At 37.0% G+C, this 22,079-nt stretch overlaps 3 protein-coding genes across 3 annotated transcripts in view; 1 reads left to right on the plus strand and 2 right to left on the minus strand.

Annotated features, from left to right (window-relative positions):
- Positions 1–22,079, plus strand: part of LOC126972240 (transmembrane protein 127-like) — a 551,958-nt gene that overhangs the window by 502,084 nt on the left and 27,795 nt on the right. The gene's annotated exons all lie outside the window — the stretch shown is intronic.
- Positions 110–4,431, minus strand: LOC126972043 (uncharacterized). Its single transcript, XM_050818610.1, has 7 exons — positions 4,384–4,431; positions 3,625–3,675; positions 3,100–3,163; positions 2,942–3,007; positions 2,704–2,817; positions 2,114–2,600; positions 110–267 (listed from the first exon to the last, which is right to left on the minus strand). Exons 1-7 carry the CDS (start codon positions 4,428–4,430, stop codon positions 110–112), a joined length of 987 nt encoding a protein of 328 aa, XP_050674567.1. The 5' UTR covers position 4,431.
- On the minus strand, positions 11,412–17,570 carry LOC126972218 (T-complex protein 1 subunit theta). The gene is made up of 6 exons (XM_050818856.1): positions 17,402–17,570; positions 16,466–17,023; positions 16,018–16,392; positions 15,233–15,459; positions 12,096–12,291; positions 11,412–11,954 (listed from the first exon to the last, which is right to left on the minus strand). Exons 1-6 carry the CDS (start codon positions 17,459–17,461, stop codon positions 11,733–11,735), a joined length of 1,638 nt encoding a protein of 545 aa, XP_050674813.1. The 5' UTR covers positions 17,462–17,570; the 3' UTR covers positions 11,412–11,732.

Raw genomic sequence — 22,079 nt, forward strand, 5'->3', positions numbered from 1 at the left:
AGGTAGGTAAGAAAAATTTCGTTGTCATTTAATTTTTGTTACTTATTATAATGTAACGATTACCTAAATAAGTTATCATATTATTGAGGACATAGTAGGTAGTTTGCGGTCAATATTCAGAAAAAGCCATAATATATTCTGAACTATCTACGACAGAAACATCGTCTGCGTCAGCAACATCTTCGTCAACAAAAGCAAAATTGTCGACATCAGCAGTTTTATCCGTGTCAGCAACAGTATCATCAGAATTTTCCTTTGTTTTTGGTTCTTCTGAAATATTTACAATATTTGACGCAGCATTTTCCTTGCTTTGTGCAACCACGTACTCCGGATCACGAATTGGCTTATTCCTTATGTGTCTGGGATCGACTAACTCAGGAAGGAGACAATCGTAATAGAATTTCAGCAATTTTGGTTCCATCACGTCTGCCCAATACATTTCATCTTTTTCTATAATTTCTGTTTTTATTTTATTATCGCCAAACCAAATTCCAAACAAACATTGTGCAAGGTCAATTGCATATCTGCAAAAAACAACAATGTTTTTTGCAGATATGCAATTGACCTTGCACTTGAAAATACCAATCCGATTTTTGGTTAATCACTACTGCGCCATTTTTATTTTTTTTATAAAAATGCATCTTGTTCTGCCGAATCGCTTCTTCTAAACCAATTTTAAATGGTGCTATGGGACATTTTATTTCCACAATCATGTCGCTTGTGATGCCATCAGGCGTTGCACCCAAAAATGGGTATTTGTCATCAATAAATAAGCCACAATTTTCAATCTTAACATTTTTCATTATAGATAGTTGTTCCAGCGCGATTTTTTCATATTTTTTTCCATGGCTTATTGACGAAACATGGTCAATATTAGGTTTATACAGTAGATTTCTTACTATGTTTTGGCATGTATTTGTCTGTTTTCGTTTTACAATTTTTCCAAAATTTGAGGCTGTTAACATGTTTCGCCTTAGCTCTAACCATTCTCCAGATTCACTCTGTAATATGGTTCTCTTTTCAATGTCTCTTCGCTCTTCATCAGTTTTCATCAAATTTTGTACAAAGGTAGTTTTTGCTTTTTTCAAAGTGTCTTCGTCTAAATCTGGTTTGTCTACTATTTCACCATAATCCAAATTAAGCGTCCTTGGTACCAATAAGCGATTCTTTTTTCTTATACATTTTTTTGTCTTAGCCCTTTTATCGTTCATTGTTTGTTCATGTTTTTTAATAGACTGTTTGGGACTGTGTCCACATATATTTCGATGCACAGTAGATAATAGTTTGCCTGTATTGAAAGAAATTACAGCGGCTGAGCATCTTGCTTGATAAGATCGTCTTTGAGAATAATTTATTCTTTTTCCGCCCACTAGTTTTGCAATGACGCCATTGAATCTTTCCACAATATTGCTATCGACATCTTCAATTAGACTATGTGCTTTATCAGCTAATCGAGCAACTAGTGTTTTTATTTTCTGCCAAAGTAAACTGCCGAAAAATGTGTTGGGAGCTTCTGGATGCATATTATATTTACATAATAGCTGATTACAATTTCCATGACGATTAAAAGCATGGCAAATAGATGCATTTATGTCTTTGTACAAACCATCTTCATTCCTGCTCTCTTTGTGAAGTTTTATGGCCTCGCATATATATTTCCTTGACCGTAGTATTTTTTCTTGTGTAAGGTTTTTTCTATCCACCACTTTATAATGTGTATCAGTAGTAAGCTGTTGTAACTTGTTGCAATAATTTCTTAATAAGTGATTGCGACAGTAAATTTTTACAACTGTAATACCTGGATATGGCCGGGCATCTAATATTTTCGAATAAGTGCTGCTATCACCATCAGCAATAAAACGTGCGTAAACCAAACCATGCATATCAATAGATTGCTTGAACCCTTCGGTTATAATAGTTGACTCCATAGCAGTAGAAGCTCCATCGAAATTCTTATAGCACTCGTGTTCTTTTGGGCTTACTTGTTTCTTTTGAGCTCTGGCGCAAATACAACAATATTTGTTTTTTACACACATGTACAGGACTTGGCCGAAACGTCTGCCAATAATGGCTGCAGCTCCTGATAATGCTGCGTAATTTGTTCTGTACGAACGTTTACTCCAGCACCCATCTACAATTACATCAATCATTGGTATTCCGTCTTTCGTGACTTTTCCTTCTTTAATTGCTTCTTCTCTTTCTCTTTCACCAGCTAATTTCATTTCGTCCCAAGCAGTGTCCTCCCAATCCCTACATATATCATTTTGAGTTTTATTATAGGTATATTCTGACATAATAGGTAAACCTACTGCTGCTGAAAATTGTTTTAATTGCGCATGACCACAACCTGCGGCCATTATACCCGCAACAGCATCTTTGTTCACATCATCCAATGACGATTTTATTTTATTTTTATAATTACACATCATACATACATATGTGTATTCAGATTGCAATCCTATTCGATGTTCAGAAATTAATTTCATTGTAGATAATCCGCATTTAAACAGAGATTTGTGTTGAGAAATTTTTACAAGTTCTGATGTGAAATGATTAAAATCTATTATTCGGTGCCCCAAGTTTTGTATTTCAGGCTGCATCTGAAAGATACAGAAATATTTATTTGTTTATTGTGGGTCTTGTATGATCTTCCTACTTTTGTAAGGACATGCAATGTAAATCTTACAAAAGCAGAATGCTTACCGTTACTTCAGATGTGCCTTCAACTATATATGGAAGTGCATTACTTTCTTCACATTGATTTTCAGGTAATACGTTTGAAGCCTGGTCCTTTTCCTTATATTGATTTTCTTCTGTCTAAAAATTAAAAATGTATGATTGATTATTTACATTCTAGCCCATGACCAAAATAATCACTCTAGTAAAAATACTTTGTTCGAATAAAGCTACGATATAAAACGAATAATAAAATTTTGTTTACCATTGCTTCTGATTCGCATTGCGATATATTTGGAGGCGCATCATTATCATCTAATTCCATCTCAATCTGAAAGATAAATTAAACACTTATGATATGATGTTATGATTAATTTATGACCTTTCAGGTCATGTTATAAAATGTCGTAAAAATAAACTTACTGTTGTTTTAGGCGTTTTTTCTTCAAAATAACATGGAAGTGAGTTCTGATCCTTTTCGGCCGCCCTAAAAAAACATTAGTAAACTTGACAAGGCCTGTGATGGGTGGAAGGATTTGATGAAGAAATTTGTCCAGCAGCGGGACAACATTAAAAGAGAAAAAACCGGCCAAATGCGAGTTGGACTCGCGCATGAAGGGTCCCTTACCATTACCTATCTATAAAAACGGCAAAAACGGCACGTTTGTTGTATGGGAGCCCCCGTAAATATTTATTTTATTCTATTTTTTAGTATTTTTTGTTAAAGCGGCAACAGAAATACATCATCTGTGAAAATGTCAACTGGCTAACTATCACGGTTCATGAGATACAGCCTGATGACAGACGGTCAGACAGACAGATGGACGGACAGCGGAGTTTTAGTAATAGGGTCCCGATTTACCCTTTGGCTACGGAACTCTAAAAACAAACAACACTTTACTTTTATAAATTGACACTTATATCTATGTAGGTAATCATGAAACTTACGTGAGCGTCACATTTTGTAAATCTGCATACGACGATGACATTTCTTGTCTTCTACAAAATAAAATTCTAGTCATGTCTAGTTCATTGGAATATTATTTTCACACACGTTCAAAACTATTATTATGCAGTGATAAATATGTAGTAGATAATTACATACATACCCTTCTAAAGAATCGATTGTATTCGTTTCAGTTTCGCCTAAATCCAGAGACGACTCCATAGTTTTTCTTTGTTCGGACAATTGTTTCCTAGAATTTTCATATTAGGTTTTTACTTTTAGGTACCCATGTAGGAATAATATACAAAATAAAAATTATAACTATGATGAATGGTAGAACAGGGTTTTTCTGAAGGTAGATAGGCAAATACCTACCTTATTATGATGAAAAATATAAATATATTACCTAGCTACATACTTCAAAAATATTCTGTGAGTGATTGTCTTTGTAGCTGAGTAGGTAAGGTACCTACTAGGTACCAAAATACTGTTTTTTATGATACCAAATACACATCTTATAAAGAAACTTTATATAATTTTTAACCTACACACGCAGTGTAGGTAGGTACCTGCACACACATTACTTTGGCATGTACTTTACTGTTCATGTACCTGTTCCTTCCTATCCTAGGTATCTACCTTCTTTCTAACTAGGTAAGCAAGTACATAAGTAGGTATGTGGATTATGAATAGGAATTAGTAGGTACCTATATACTATTCATAATTCAAATAAAAGAAATATGTATCTCACGTTTACTTACCTTTTCTTGACCATATCCTTACATTTTTCAATGTACAGAGCTTTCATCTTCATTTTAGAAACTTTTAACTCTTTTTTTTCCCATTTTTAATAATTTGTAATATTTTATTCAGAATAAGATACGGTTATGGATGCTCGGGAGCTCGATTGGCACAAGTCCGACGCTGACAATGGGGGGGCCGCCTGCATACAAACAAACGCGATAGCTAGCTTGAAATTAAAAGTCGTAATCGCCAAAACAGTATATCTCGTATAAAATAAAAACTATTGGTAATTATGTAAATTCCAATTACCATTTTGAAAAGGTTGTTTATACTTCTATGTATATAAAATTAAGAGCCATAAATCGGTTCCGTTCAGTTGTAAAGTGAAAATCTATGTTTTTATTTAGCAGATTTTGAGTATTTTTTTTGTGCTGTAATAGTTGACCAATCGTGTAAAACCAATTACCAATTTGAAGTTAAGCTCATGAACAACTCAAAACATAAAATATTAATTCCGAATGTTTTGTAATTGCTGAAATAAGTTGAAATCCCTGATGCAATACCGTCAATGCGTCGTCTTAAATACAAACATGCATAAACAAGCTACCTACATCTGATTTCGAAAAGATTTTTATAAATTAATGAATACATCAAATACATCAACTCTAATACGATGACTTTTACTATAACTATATGTTAAATAAGTTTCGAAATATATTAAAATTATTGTACACTGATACTTATACTTTAATATATAAATTTTTAAGGCGAGGTTTTCCCAACACTTTAGGTAAAAATTGCGCGATCATTAGATTCGATAGGTACGCGTTCTCAGCCATGCACGGGCGTCGGGCATGGCTGAGAACGAACCGAGCGATGCGGGTCAACGACCGCCGACCCAGAAAGACCGCGTAATATTTTTTAAAACTTACAGTTGTGCTAGAGTACGGAATTACTGTGATAATATTTTTTATGCATTTTTGAAGTAAATCTTTTTATCGACGTATGAGAGAGATGCTATATTACGCGCAAAATTATGATTTCAACATTATGGATATCGTATCCGAGATTCTCGAAGGTGCAGAGAACTACACGATATGCATATTGCTGAAATCATAATTTTGTGCGGCGGCCATCTTGGATTTCAAATATGATCACACAATCGTTCTCTGCACCCTCGAGAACCTCGGACACGATATCCATATTGCTGAAATCATAATTTTGTGCGGCGGCCATCTTGGATTTCAAAAATGATCACAAAATCGTTCTCTGCACCCTCGAGAACCTCGGACACGATATCCATATTGCTGAAATCATAATTTTGTGCGGCGGCCATCCTGGATTTCAAAAATGATCCCAAAATCGTTATCTGCACCCTCGAGAACCTCGGACACGATATCCATATTGCTGAAATCATAATTTTGTGCGGCGGCCATCTTGGATTTCAAAAATGATCACAAAATCGTTATCTGCACCCTCGAGAACCTCGGACACGATATCCATATTGATGAAATCATAATTTTGTGCGGCGGCCATCCTGGATTTCAAAAATGATCCCAAAATCGTTATCTGCACCCTCGAGAACCTCGGACACGATATCCATATTGCTGAAATCATAATTTTGTGCGGCGGCCATCTTGGATTTCAAAAATGATCACAAAATCGTTATCTGCACCCTCGAGAACCTCGGACACGATATCCATATTGATGAAATCATAATTTTGTGCGACGGCCATCTTGGATTTCAAAAATTATCACAAAATCGTTATCTGCACCCTCAAGAACCTCGGACATGATATCCATATTGCTGAAATCATAATTATGTTCGGCGGTCATCTTGGATTTGTCTAACTTCCCTAAAGTACATATTATATACAAAAATCCCGCGTTGCATAATATTCAAAATAATATTACGTAAATTTTATTTTAATACTTTCCGACTTACATTTATCTTTATATTTCAACAAATACGGTGTCGCATCATTATTTTTTTACTATGATTCCCGCTTTGTACTTGTTTGCTAAAATCTTACGTAATGTGAGCCCGAGAGATACGAACACAATACATTCCTTGACAGTGGACACAGGCGTACTGCTGGCTTGAGCGAGCATGCAACCAAGGCGTCGCGTTTGGTTTGTTACGAAAAAAATTAATATAAAATAATTCACAAAGCGTATTGATAAATCCCACAATTAAAACTTATACATACTAATAAACTATCGAATAAAATAAGTTTTGTGTTTATAGCTATCATAGTCTTATGATAATATAAACAATTCAAATAAAAAAGACTATTTTTCAAAAAATAAATCTATCGAGATTTTTTTTCGTAATCGTGTTTTCGAAACAGCGATAATTTAGATAAAGAAATGAAGATAAACATGTCAAAAAATTGGAACCGTAGTATTTGTAGAAGTATTTTAAGTAGATTTTTAAAAATGTTACTTTTTAGGACTATAGCGCCTTAAAGAGATATAAAACCTGATTTAGTTTTGCGCTTCGAAACATCTGACAATGCAGAAAAAATATTTTGTTTTCTAAAACTCAATAATAAGAAGTTAGGCTATTTTAAAGATGGAAAAAAGTTAACATATTTAATGAATTCCTAGACTTAGATCTAAATATATGCGTAAGATGTTGCGGGAAAATGCAACTCCAAATTTTATAAGTGTTACTAAGTAAGTAAATGAAAATGAATAATGCCTATTTAAAAATAAGACTGTATATTGTTCAATGCATAAACTTACGTCAATAATACAATATTTTCACTCAACAAATAAATAAATCTATTTTGTCATACCAAACGGTATATTTAAGCAAATTATATTGATACCTTAGCTTGGAGTCATCATAAAATAAAATAAATGTTATGTAAGTTTTAGTTTGAATTATTTTTTTTTTGAAAAGAATTAGAGTATATACATCTTTTATTTAGATATGCACCCTGCATTGTGTGTGGGTGTGGAAAATCAGTTTTCGTAAATAATTTTATACCATACCATAACCTGATGCTTTGATGAAATGCAACCTTTATACAATCTCAACCATGTCAATTAGTTTCAAGATATAACTACCTGATCTCTATAATATGTTTGGCGGAAGAAAAATCTTAAACTAATACTAAAAATAATTAATAACCCGATGGTCGAATTGTTGATATATTCGCAAAAGGAAGTAATCACAGAAACAAAAAGTGTAATTTCTTTATCTCAAAATTTGTTACATTAAGAAAATGACAAAGAGCTTTATCACTTAAGTTACATATTTCATAAATCAAAGTTCGTTTTGAATAAGCTCTTATACAATAAAATTGATAAAAATCTTAATATTTCAGTAGATTACCGCAGTTATGTTTATGTTTGATCGTTTGTAAGGGTGTGTATTAGTTTTAGTTAAACTTACTACTATATTGCCTTATAACTTTGAAATTAAATATGTACTTAAAATGATGTTTTGTTTTATTGTAAGTTGTATTCCAATAACTTTTAAATGCATTATTCTAAGGTAATATGAATACAATCGAGATACAGAATTATTTGAAGAAAATTGATCTCAGTATTCAAAATAATGTTTACGCAGCAAACCGATTCTCGATATACGTTGTAACGCCCTATTATATTGTCAGCAATGTAGATAGTGAAAATAAGCCAGGCTCTCACTGGGTTGCAATACACGTTGGTGAGCAGGGTATTGGACAATACTTCAATTCATATGATCGTCCAGCTCAGGGATTCCAGCTGAGGTTTTACAAAGCAATTGCAGAATGTATATCTTCAATACTACAAGAGTAAAGAATTTATTTACCGCAGCATGTGTTGCGAGTACTGTTTAATGTATCTATACTTTAAGTTTAATAAGAAGAGATTGAATGATTTCATCAAATATTTTTAAAATGATACAATCTGCAACAATGTTTTATTATATACTTTATTTATATCTGTTAACTTAATAATAAACACAGCACAAAACTGTCGTTTTAATCGTAGTAACGAATGTGAGAGGTAATTTACTAATTACATCTATCACTTTCAAAGAATCGACATTGAGTCGCTCGCCAATCATTAGGTTAATTACCACTGATTAGTAATGAGTATGGATCTGTTTAACTTAAAAAGCTAATTTTGAAACTATAAGAGATATCGCAAATCGGATCAGCGCAATCGCTCGGAAATACATCAAAACCCCCAGTTTGACACCAAACTTTTTTTTTTTAGTAGGCATCACGAACAAGTGAGCCAGAACCGGCGAATCCCTACTACTCACGGGCCATGCAGGTCTCTCTCGGGAAATCGTCGACCAGTGCCGGGCGAAACTTGTGTCTTCTATCAAGTCCTCTCTTGAGAAGGTCGCGGCATGGGGTAAATTGAACCTTGTCCAATTTAACCCCCAGAAGACTCAAGTTTGCGCGTTTACCACTAAAAAATACCCCATTTGTCGTATCACTGCTCTTCGACAACACCTCCCTAAAAGCCTCGCCTAGTATCGGAATACAAGCCGGCCTGTGGGCCGGCTTGTATTCCATTCCATTGTTGTATTCCATTCTAGCGCTGTACAAAGCGCAGGTCCGGCCACACATGGTGTATTGCTGTCATCTCTGGTCTGGCGCACCCCAGTATCAGCTCGATCCATTCGACCGCGTGCAACGCAGAGCAGCTCGAATTGTCGGGGACCCAGTGCTCTGTGAACGGCTGGATTACTTGGCGTTGCGTAGAGACATCGCTTCATTGTGTGTCTTCTACCGCATTTATCACGGGGAGTGTTCCGAAGAGCTGTTTAACCTGATTCCTGCCGCCGAATTCCACCTTCGCACGACACGCCACAAGTTAGGATATCATCCCGACCATCTGGATGTGTGTCGGTCCTCCACAGTGCGTTTTACAAGGAGCTTTCTTCCACGTACTACAAAGCTGTGGAATGAACTTCCTTGTGCAGTGTTTCCGGGACGATACGACATGGGTAACTTCAAAAAAAGCGCGTACACTTTACTTAAAGGCCGGCAACTCTCCTGTGATTCCTCTGGTGTTGCAAAAGATTGTGGGCGGCGGTGATCACTTAACAACAGGTGACCCGTACGCTCGTTTGTCCTCCTATTCCATAAAAAAAACACCAGCGCGTGTGTGGAAACTTTCCGAGTCAAGTCATCAATCCGAACAGTCGCAGTTCCGTCCTCGTAGAGTCGATGTATGAGACAAACTAAATGATCTCACGTAGAACGTCCCAGAGCTTATTCCATTTCACCTGGTGCAACCGCAACATCACTAAAGCCACGAAAGTCCGCCTGATGAGAAGCTGAGTCTTCCCAATTTTCTTATATGGTGCTGAAACGTTGACGGTGCGCCTGAAAGACCGACGCACTAGAAATGTGGTGCAGGCGGCGACTGCTGCGAATTCCTTGGACTGCGTTTCGGACCAATGTTTCGATATTGGAAGAACTCAAGGTGAAGGAGAGATTATCGTCGACTGAACAAATACGAATCCTCAAGTACTTTGGGCACGTTACACGAAACCAAAACTCCATGGAACGACTCGTCGTCCAAGGACGAGTGTAAGGCAAGCGGTCACGAGGTCGGTCACCTACACGTTGGACAGACCTGATAATGGCTGCGACACAAACCACCATAGTCCAACGTTCCCGTAACGCTGAAGATCGTGGCAAGTGGAGGCGCATTGCGAGGTCTGCATCATCCACCACAAATACGTCTTGTGTGTACCTACAGTCCCATCATGCAGCCACTATGTCAAGAGTGAACGACTAAGGAGGAGGATCGAGGATGCAGAGGACGAATTTCCGATCATTTTTGAAATCCAAGATGGCCGCCGCACAAAATTATGATTTCAACAATATGGATATCGTACCGAGGTTCTCGAGGGTGCAGAGAACGAATTTGGGATCATATTTGAAATCCAAGATGGCTGCCGCGCAAAAATATGATTTCAGCATAAAGGATATCGTATCCGAGGTTATCGAGGGTGCAGAGAACGAATTTGAGATCATTTTTGAAATCCAAGATAATCATTGGATTATTATATATATTGGATTATTAGATACGTATTGACGTATGCGTGGTTATAATGAACACACAACTAAAAGGCATCTTGGAATTGTTGTGCCACATGGAACTAAAATTGTTGAAATCAGAAAACTGTGTGCTAATTTGCTATCTATATTGAACACGAAACACTAGAAAACGTCAGTATTTTGATGTGGTCTTCTTCACTGCATAATATTATAACAACTACTGCATCTTCACAAACTGCTGATGCAAATGAGAATGAAAGTGACCGTATATAATAGATAACTTAGAAGAAAATGGTGGTCTCGTTGACTAGATAAACCAAGCTTGGGAATAGATATAGCAAATAGTTGGATACATAGCTGGTTTTGTGGTGAGATCTCTATTCACCATTTAAAACGCATGGGTTGCATCGACTTGTAAACTGTGAATAGTAAGTTTGAGTACAACAAAATTAGTAAGGACATGAGATGGAGGTGGAAAAATATATGCCTTAAGCGACGTATATGAGGATTGTAAAGCTGCAGAACTTGTGTATTTAAGTAAATTGTTTACATTAAAAGATTAACTAATTTTTAAGTTTGCTGAAAAATAGTAAGCCTTACATTAATCCTGATACTCTATATCCAACTTAATCTCTCATAGCCTACCCCTAATTAAATACTCATTGAATAAGATGAGATTTGAATTGTTTTCAATAATCCTAATTCTTTTCTTATGTATATAAAAATATACAGTTGACATGAAGTCACTCTTTCCTTTTTCAATACTTTTCACAAGTTTCACTTCTACCGTGTGTGACTTGCACACACAAGACACACATATATTTTTTTTTCTTAATGTAACTTTTACACAAAGAGTAATCAATTTATAACCATAATTCATAATAAAAACCGGTCTCTCTGATGATCATCTTATAAAAAGAAGTGGCATCGAATGGGTTAATAAAGTGTCACGAAAGTGTTAATAATTTAAAATTTACCGTAATATAACATTTAAAAATATTACAGACGTAAATAAAAAATACAAATAGGTTTTACATTTTAATACTTGACAGTTTTTAAAAGCGCTTCTAGTTTTAAAGTTGCACAAACATGTTTAATGAAACAAAATACATCTTACGCTAAATTAATTAATACAATAATTATTATAGTTCAAATAAGTAAGCACAGTGCAACAAAATAAAAATTAATTAGGTATATAGATGTGAATTAACACAATTATTTGTGTAACAAAACAAATTCTTAAAGCTTCGTCATTCATTATTCTCATAAATGTAATTTCTCCACTTTTGACAAGTATTATTAGGGCCAATAGTTTATGAGAAATGAAGAAGTTATGTATTAAATAATTATGACTCATCATCACTTCCTGCAGGTGCCTTAGGTTTTGGACCACCAGCTCTCTTTGCCATTATAATCTGGTCAACTTTGAGAATGGTTGTTGCTGCACCAACAGCATATTTGAGGCCCCAATATTTCAGTAGGTATAAATCAAGAATACCTTTTTCTTTTGTGTCACAAACTCCATTGTTCTCGGATTCAATGTCAAATCCTACTGTTTTTTGATTATCCTAAAAATATATAAAAAATATTATTACACAGAAAAGATGTGCTCTTCCGTTAGTGATAGCGTCTTATTCAGTAAAATACAATTTTGAAAAATATTATGTTTTGTTAAAACAATCAATTATGCATTTGATACATATACATACTTTGTGAGCTTTGTAGATGTTATTTACAACTTCTGTTGCATTTGCTCCTGAGTTCTCAGCTAGTGCCCGAGGAATGCTTTCAAGAGCCACAGCAAACTTTCTAACTGCATACTGTTCTAGGCCTGGCAATGTATCTGCATATTGAAGTAGCTTTTGGGCTAGTTCTATCTCAGAGGCTCCTGCCCCAGGAGCAAACCTAAAATTTATTTTAATTTAACATTTAAAAGTACATTACAATATAAGAAAGAAAGAAAAATGTTTATTTGAAACATATAGTAGGTACACATAAATACAAAAGACTTGAAATAAACTTATAAAAGAAACAAACAATAAACAAAATCTGAAACATTTATACTATACATTACAAAAATGGTCCCAACTCAGCTGGTTTGAAACCAATGCTGGTCTTCCATTGGGCCATTTGGTGATGTCACTATAAATATATTATTAATAATAATAAAAACTTTTATTTGGAACAATTTAACAAAGATAATACAAACAAGTAAAAACGATGATAGCTGCAAAAGTATAAACTGCAGCGCAGCTAACAAAATGTATATGTATAAAGCAAAAGCTTATTTTAGCACAAGCTTTTTGGTTAGTTTACTAAAACTAAAACAAAGTTAAAAGTAATGTGAAATAATTAACTCTTTTTAATTTCTTCAGTGTATTGCTATGTAAGAATCGACAATGAGTTTTATGTTAAAGCTAATACTTGTATACTCAGTAATATGTAATTATATGACTGTTGTTGCATTCTATGTCAAGTGTCAATTAAAATTATGCCAAAAAGTGCAAGTATTTATCTTTTTTACTGCCAATAGTAAAAGTAACAACTGCTGAGTCCGCTCATCCTCTCGTCCATACTGGATATTGATTTTCAAAAGTTTCTGTGGAATTCGTGTAGCTCTGTCATGTAATGAGAGAGCTCACGACGCAGGTCACCGAATACCTCATCTCTGCTATAAGCTGTACCTTGGCCGGCCTCACCGCCGATGTCCTCTAACCGCGACTGGCGTATCATAGTGTAATCGATAGATTGAATTTGCGTGTCACTATTGTTTCACTTGCATTTTTATTAATACTGAGCGAAGATTGGCGAGAGACTTGCACGCCTTCCCTCGGGGATCCCTAAGAAAATGTACGTTCGGAACATGTCCCGGATTACCGTCGATTTTAGTTCAATTCAACCCAAAGAAGAAACAAGTTTGTGCGTTCACCGCTAAGAAGTCTCCCCTTGTCGTATCCCCTCGATTCGAGATCATTCCTCTAACTGCCACAGCCTGTATTGGCGTACTTGGCGTCAATATATCAAGCGACGTTCCGTCTCATGGAAGAGAAGGCCAAACTGGCCTCTAAAAAGTTTGGTGTACTCAGTAAGGCGAGACAGTACTTCACTATAAGCCACCGCCTACAACTATATAAGCAAAATTGGGCTCAAATGGAGTACTGTTCTCACCTCTGGGCGGGTGCTCCCCAGTGCCAGGTTCTTCCATCTCACCACATACAACGAAGAGCGGCTCGAATCATCGACGATCATGTCATCTCCGGCTTGATTCTATGGCACTGCGAAGAGAGGGTTCTGTCTGCGTCTTCTACCGCATTTATCACGGGGAGTGCTCAAAGGAGCTGTTCGGGTTAATTCCAGCGGCCGAATTCCACCACCAGACATTACGTGCAAAGTACCGCCCGCATCACGTTGAGGTTTGGTATTCCACAACCGCGCGTTTTGCAAGAAATTTATTGCCTCGCACAGCTACTTTGTGGAATCAATTACCGGCTACGGTTTTCCCGAACCGATACGACTTAGGGACTTTCAATAAAAGAGCATACTCCCACCTTAAAGGCCGGCAACACATTTCTTGACACCTATTGTTGTAGATGTCCACGGGCGGTTGCCTCACCTTTCCCTTGCGCCTCTTGCCCGTTTGCCCCCTCTCTTATATAAAAAAAACACTTCATCCCTTGACTGTAATTCCACTGCTGTGGAGCCCTACACACTCCTTGTTATATAGCTAGCACAGGAGACAGCAGCCGCAGGCGACAACTATGTGCCACAACCAGAACATTATTATTTGCCATTTTAAAATTGTATTAATAATTATTGTACTAATAAAATAGAGAACACCACTTGTTAAGGATGGTATAGCAGAGTTTGGATTATTATCAATTTATAATGAAATTTTTCAATAAATAATTAATACCAGAAGATTTATTGAGCCACCTTTAATATTTTAAACAAAAAATGTTTATGATAAAATAGTTTAATAGAAAATTAATTGATATTTTTAATTATTCCACGGCACTAACACAAATTAGCTATCAATGCCTTGTGTGCTAACAGAGTACTAAACAGTGGTCTCATCTCTCTCAGCAAACAGGAGGTTAATTGTATCACATTAATAGTGCACTCAGTTTCCAGAATGAAAAAGGGAAAAGTACTGTGAATGGAAACAATTACTTTTACTATTGCTGAAAGTCTTCATGACAATTCTCCAAAGCAACAGTTTCTTTGTGTTCAGTTTTACTAAATCATTAAGCAGCACATCTACCAAGTTGGTTGGTTTAAACAGAAAGAATTTTATACCCATTTAAATCTGATATGCTTATATGTAATAGGCATACATTAAGTTATTTAAAATTTAAATCATAAACCAAATAAAAATCTGATTCATGACACAGATGGTACGGTTTTGGAACAATTTTTCAAGGGTAAGTAAATATCAATGAACATGGCAACACTTGAGTACTATTTTTGTTAAAAATTGTAATTCATTATTATATCAATTAATAGGAAATGACTTATTGAAAATCAAAAACTACTACCCATTTGGAAATGAATGCCTCAGATATGAGAAAAATGAAGACAAATTTTTACAATCATAAAGGCAGAGCACTTCAACTAAAGATTTTGAGGTGTTAAAGATATTATACTCTGCCTTGAAATTAAATGGAGGCATTGTTTAAGATGTTTTGAAGAGATTTACAAAAAAAAACAGAAGAAATTGTTCTTTTAAAAGAACTTCCGGTTTTAACCACTACTGTAAGCGAAAAATTTGGATTTCTAACTACAGTGGATATAGTTTGTACATAGAGTTCATCATAATGTTATAGTACAAAATACATATTATGTTTACCTTCCATCTCTGGCAATTCCTTTAAATGTATTGACACCATCATCAATGGCTCTTTCAATATCATCCATGTAGTTGTCTGTAGAACCACGGATCACAATAGTTGCAATGCGGGACTCCAAACTGTCCATGGAGAAGACAACAACACGGGTGTCACCAACTTCTTCCACCTTAACACTGTCACAGTAACCTAACTCTTGTGCTGTAGGTGTTGTAAGTCTTGGTAAAACCTAATAACATAATATTTATGTTTATCTATATACCTACTACATTGAGAGCAGTGGAAGGTGTAAGAACAAACAATCATTAATTATACAAATGATTTAAGTTTTCTTTAGTGTTAATTCCGCCAATATTTGTTTTTAAAACAATTCGACATGTGTTTTGCCTCTACACAAGGCATCCTCAGGACATTTTGTCTCGCCAAAGTCTCGTGCCAGATTTTGGCTTAAATCATTTGTATAATTATGGATTTCCGCAAAGTAACGCCTAATTCAATAAATTTTCAATCATTAATTATGTCTCAAATGAGTACTTTAGAAAAGCAACAAAAATCAACTTAAAACAAGTGTCGGTATAAAGGATGTAAATAAACATATTTTTTTTAAAAAGCTTTCTCTTTTATACCATGCACCAGTTATATAACTAATGTTGGGTTCGTTTATTTATAATGGACAATATAATGCACTTCTTTCTCTGCATCAATAATGATAATGTCACACCTATAGAACTCTACCTATCGAAATAAAAGTAATTTAGTTTACTACTTAAGAACAATGAAAACTTACAGTGGCATTCACAGTTCTTGCAAGTCTGCGAATATCAAACTTTGAGTTAAGACGGACAGCCATAATACCGTATTTATTAAGGAAATGAAGTGCCATATCACCAAATTTAGCACCAGCCACAACAACTTTGACACCAGTATCAGCTATATCTTTTATTTGTTTCTCAAGCAGTGATTCTTCCCCTTTACTAAAGTTTAGTAATTCATCAGCTGATTTTATCAAAACTGTGCCTTTTGTTTCAGTTTGTGTAATGTCGACTGGGCAGGAATAAACAGCCACTTTAGCTTTAGTTGCCTGGCTAACATCTCCCTCCACTTCTCGTTTGAACACCATACCTTGAATAACTTCAGACTGGAGTAATCCTGCCCCAAGAATCTGTAATATCATTAAATGTGTGATTAAAAATGATAATGTTTTTATAATAACCGTAGAAAAAAAAAAAAATTACCTTACAAACTCTGATATTGTCAACATTAAATGTAGTTTTTTCAGGTAGAATTGCTATGCATGCTTTTGCGACTAAAGATGCAATGAAGTCCTCATTTCCATATTGCTTTGACATTAAGGCTGGCTTGAGACCCTTGACCACTTCATCAAAGTTCTTGCAATCTTTAATTTCATGGCAGACAAGTTCAGGCAGGAGTTCCATGCATTTGTCAAGAGCCTTTTCATAACCCTCAGCTATTTCACTTGTTGTGATTCCCAGTCTCAAGAGCTCTTCAGCTGCCTCTAACAAAGCACCAGAGAGGACAATAACAAAGTTTGTACCATCACCTACTTCAGAATCTTGCATTTGACTTGCTAACACAATCAACTTAGCCGCTGGATGTTCAACATCAAGTTCCCTTATGATTGTACCAGCATCACTAGTTATAAATTGTTTCTCAATGTGATTTATAATCATCTTGTTCATTCCATTTGGACCATACGCAGACCTAACACTTTGGGCGAATTGTTTGCATGCGTTAATATTCCGATATACAGCCTCTTCTAGACCAGAAAACATCTGCAAAAAATATAGCACAAGAACAAGATTATATTTAAAGCTAGGGACAATATATATTCTTTCTTTTCAAGACTTGCCTATTGTTTGCGTGATAATTGTGCGTTATTTTATGGTAATAAAATATACGAAAGCTTTTTTTATTTGACTATTCGGGCGATGTCATGTCTGTATGAGTTAAATTTAAAACATTTTTAAATAGATCCGTAAGAATTCATGCCCCGTAATTAAATTTTAGATATATTTAGATCATTATTTCTTTATATTTACGAAGTTTTCCATATTTATGGTATATTCAGATAATTATTCAATAAAATTTTATCATATGGTCAACAACACATGACAAACTTGACTTAATATTGGTTATAATAGTGAACTCACCCGTGCCCCATCTTTAAGCATTTGGGGTACACCCGGAGCCTTTGGAATATGTAACGCCATAACTTTATCTTACTAAACTTTTACAAATTATTTGAATAAAACTTTAATATCAACCCTGAAAATTGAAATGAATCACACAGCGTTGCGGTAAAATTAAAGTTTTTTTTTTTTAATTTATTTAGTGGCACGGGAATCGGCATCAAAGAGTATACACGGGATGCAACTCCATACTCCTTTAAAGATAATAGAAGTTTAAATTTATAAGAACCTGACGGAATTTGGTGGCACAATTACGTAATACCTATGCAAGTCAAACGATTTCTTCTCTATTTACTAAAACATAAAAGTAAAGCTCTCTGTCATCTTTAAAATCATTGTACACTGCGCGCATAAGGAACAAATCGTTTATTTAGACGCACCTGCATCTGCCTGAGGCTACAAAACCCACTACAGAGTACAGGCAAGGTTTGGTTGGTCCCCGTAAGAAAATGGTGCTCGGCCATTCTGACGGGGTAAGAATGGGTGGAGGACCGGGTGGATAGGATCGATCTACTAGCCATCAAGCGGTCAACCAGCTGAACCTATATTCCCGACGTAGCCCTGATGTTTAAGTTAACCATCCACAGGTGCGGGCTTCGTGGAGGGTGGGGAGCAGAGGTAATGAATCTTTGGAGACTGAGACATTTTGACCAATAGTTAAACGTTTCATTCAATAAGAATTGAGAATATTATGTGTTCTATCTCGCTCTAAAACTAATGCTATCGCAGTAAGCCGGCCAGGGAGCGCTTGTGTAAACTCGTGTCGATGCTCGATCAGCGGATGTCAATGAGCCCCCACTCTGTCGCTCATTGATTCAAATTGAATTAATAGCGATCGACGCCGCAACGCGCTTTAGTAGAGTACGTTCGGGCTTGCTGTGAGGTTATGTAACGCGGAGCATATGACTGGTCACGTGAGTATACCTGCAGTTTTCGAGAGAACGTGACGATGCTTGTACTTCGATGAGTGGTGACTGGTGATCTGCATGATTCTATGACTTGATGTACAGCATTATGAAATGGTTCTTATAAGAGCTAATATTACGGTATATAAAATAATATGTCCTTTTAAGAACGAATCTTTTGGCATACGCTTATTACAGTTAATATGCACGATTTTTATTTCTACGATCTATAATACTACGAAGGTATTGCAAGTTAGATATTAGACATTTGTATTAATTGATGTTATTGGTTGTAGGTACAGCTACAAATCTATAATCGGTTCTAACATGGAAACTATCAGATCTAACCAACCCCCAATGGGACCTGGAGAGAAGCCAAAAGGCAACACAACTGGTTCCTCAGTGGAGAAATCCACCAAGGTTATTACGTTACGCAAGGTTACCTCACGTAATCATGTCATGATGAGAACCAATCACGTAAATCAAACTGATAAAGCACATCCTAGTGTCGACCTAGATTCAATACCAATATATTTTTAGATGTGGGAGAGTCACGCTTCCGTCGTATGACGTCAGCACAATCGGACCAGATTCGTCCGGGTTAATTACCACACTCTCACAGAATACCGGCGTGAAGTAGCGGCCTAGTGCCGCTATGTTTCGCATAGGTTAGTATCGTAGACCGGAGGCCATTCGCGGCTCCCAGATGTGGCTAGCCACATGCCGTCCTTATTAAATCATCTGCTGACTACACATCCCGATATTTACCAGGTCTCTGTCAATGCCCCTCTCGGATCTTCCGACCATTGCCTCGTCAGGAGTGAAGTGCCTATCCGACGTCCACGTCGCAGACCGCCGCGTTTGGCACTACAAGTTAGCAGATTGGAATAGGATGCTTTCCTTTTTTGCATCCTACCCTTGGGGCAAGGTTTGTTTCCCTTCGGATGATCCTAGTGCCGTTGCAGTAGCCGATGTGATACTACAGGGCATGGATATTTTTATACCAAGCCCTGTACTACCGATCGGTGGCAGATCACAGCCCTGGTTCGATGCATCAGTTAAAGCAGCATCTAACTGCAAAAAACAGGCGTATCGAACTTGAGTTGCGGCGCTGGGCTCAAAGGATACGAACTGCAAAGTTATTAAGAGGAAATATAACCGTGCCTCCAGATTTTTAAAACGGCAAATAGCCCGTGCAAAATAGAAGAGACACAAGAGTAATGACACCCTGGCCCATACGGCAAAAGTGAAAGACATTGGAGACAAAAAGATCTCCTGTGCGATCTTTTTGTCTCCAACTCGACTCTTGACGACAACGGAAATACACCGCCGACCATCCTGCGGTGTCAGAGCTCTATGCCTATAAGTATAGTTCAGACAGAAAACTGTTAGGCGGGCTCTGTTTTCGTTAGACGTTAGGAAGTCGAGCGGGCCGGATGGCATTTCTCCAATCGTGCTTAGAACGTGTTCCCCTGAGTTGACGCCGGTGCTAACGCGTTCAGATCCGACAAACTACAGGCCTATAGCTATTACCTGCCTGCTCTCCAAAATCATGGAGAGCGTAATTAACCGCCAGCTCTTGGTATACCTGGAGAGTCACCAGTTGATCAACGACCGACAGTACGGCTTTCGTCATGGTCGGTCGGCAGGTGATCTTCTGGTATACCTAACATAATATAGATGGGCGGCGGCTATCTAAAGCAAGGGAAAAGACCTGGCAGTTCGCCTGGATATAGCGAAGGCCTGTTATCGTGTATGGCACAAGGCGCTCCTCTCAAAACTTCGGCAGAAAATCGTGTCTTCTATCGAGTCCTCTCTTGAAAAGGTGTCGGAATGGGGTCAATTGAACCTTTTCCAATTTAACCCCCAGAAGACTCAAGATTGCACGTTTACCACAAAAAAAAACCCCCATTTGTCGTATCACCGCTCTTCGACAACACTTCCCTTACAGCCTCGCCTAGTATCAGAATTCTGGGTCTCGGAATCTCGAGCGATTGCCAATTCCGCGGCCATCTGGAGAGAAAAGCCAAATTGGCTTCGAAGAAACTGGGCGTCATAAATAGAGCATGGCAATACTTCAAGCCGGCCCACATTCTAGAGCTGTATAAAGCGCAGGTCCGGCCACATATGGAGCATTACTGCCATCTCTGGTCTGGCGCACCACAGTATCAGCTCGATCCATTTGACCACGTGCAACGCAGAACAGCTCGAATTGACGAGGATCCAGTACTCTGTGAACGGCTGGATCACTTTCGAGTTGCGTAGAGACATTGCTTGTGTGTCCTCTACCGCATTTCCACGGGGAGACGGTTTTCAAGGAGCTTTCTTCCACGTAATACGAAGCTGTGGAATGAACTTACTTGTGCGGTGTTCCCGGGACGATACGACACGGGTGCCTTCAAAAAAAGCGCGTTCACCTTCCTTAATGTCTTGTGTGCTAACTTCATAACATCGTACTACACGGTGGTCTCATGTCGTTACCATAATATGGCAAAGTGAGGAGACAGGAAGATAAAGGCCGTCCACGCTCCTGTGATTACTCTGGTGTTGCAAGAGAAAGTGGGCGGCGCTTTCATTTTAAACCGATTCAAAATCAAATGCAAAAACCAAAAATAAGTTGTCAAAATAGCGGCCGATTTATATCAAACCGAATTTGGGCAATAACAGTTAGTTTGCTTAAAATCCGTGAGGAGAGCTTTATTATAAAGTATATACCTACACTGGCCTTCAAAAGTAAATATCACACTTTTAAAATTAGGATAACGTTTTAAGTTCACAAGATATACTTTCGAAATAAAAAGGACTCCCAAAGAGATTTTAATTTTGTACATAAAAACTTTATAGTCGGTAACCTTCTTTTAAGAATTGGCCCAAAACTCGAGAGACAGCATCGAGTAGCGAGACTGCGATACGCCCGTGAACACATGCAGTGGGATGAAGAAGAATGGTCATTTTGTTTGCAGATGAGTCTCGATTCTCCCTTTACACTTCTGATGGAAGGCGAAGTGTTTACAGGCGACCTGGTGAGCGATATCTTCAAGCCTGCATCTCAGAAAGAGTCCAATACGGTGGAGACAGTGTACATGTATGGGCTGGCATATCTTCAGAAGGTCGCACAGAGCTAGTAGCCATAGAAAATGGCACCCTCACTGGGCAAAGATATGCTCAAGAGATTCTCAATGAGTATGCAGGGCCGTATTTAGCAAATATGGGTGATGGATCGATGCTGATGCATGATAATGCCCGGCCACACACGGCTCATATCGTACAAGAGTATATTGAGGAGGTATCAGCGTGATGGCTTGGCCATCAAGAAGTCCTGATCTCAACCCGATTGAACACGCCTGGGATGAGCTTGGGAGGCTAGTCATAAATCGCAGACCACCACCTACTACCCTCAGGGCACTAAAGCAGGCCCTGGTAGAAGAATGGGAGAATATTCCCCAACATCGGCTCCGAAACCTAGTGTTCAGTATGCCAAACCGGCTCGAAGCTGTAATCGGAGCTCGAGGAGGCAATACCAGTTATTAAAAATTAAATAACATGTAATACATTTTAGTTGTTTTTTTTTACACTAAACTAAAAATGTCTATTTTCATTGTTTTATCTTTTTCAAGTTAAAAATGTTACTAATGTATAATTTTAGTTTCTAAGAATTAAAGCCTATCAAATTTGCAACAAAACGTTTTTAATCTTAAATCTCTACCTTCTATAATTAAGAAAAAAAAATAATT

The sequence above is a fragment of the Leptidea sinapis genome, chromosome 25, assembly GCF_905404315.1.
Source record: "Leptidea sinapis chromosome 25, ilLepSina1.1, whole genome shotgun sequence".
Lineage (NCBI taxonomy): Eukaryota > Metazoa > Arthropoda > Insecta > Lepidoptera > Pieridae > Leptidea > Leptidea sinapis.

Coding starts and splice junctions, on each gene's coding strand:
- LOC126972218 (XM_050818856.1), bottom strand. CDS start 17,461: ATGGCGTTACATATTCCAAAGGCTCCGGGTGTACCCCAAATGCTTAAA. Junction 17,024..17,401: donor TGCTTAAAGATGGGGCACGG/GTGAGTTCACTA, acceptor TATTTTTTGCAG/ATGTTTTCTGGTCTAGAAGA. Junction 11,955..12,095: donor ACATCTACAAAGCTCACAAA/GTATGTATATGT, acceptor ATATATTTTTAG/GATAATCAAAAAACAGTAGG.
- LOC126972043 (XM_050818610.1), bottom strand. CDS start 4,430: ATGAAAGCTCTGTACATTGAAAAATGTAAGGATATGGTCAAGAAAAG. Junction 3,008..3,099: donor AAAAAACGCCTAAAACAACA/GTAAGTTTATTT, acceptor TTTATCTTTCAG/ATTGAGATGGAATTAGATGA. Junction 2,818..2,941: donor AATGCGAATCAGAAGCAATG/GTAAACAAAATT, acceptor TTTAATTTTTAG/ACAGAAGAAAATCAATATAA.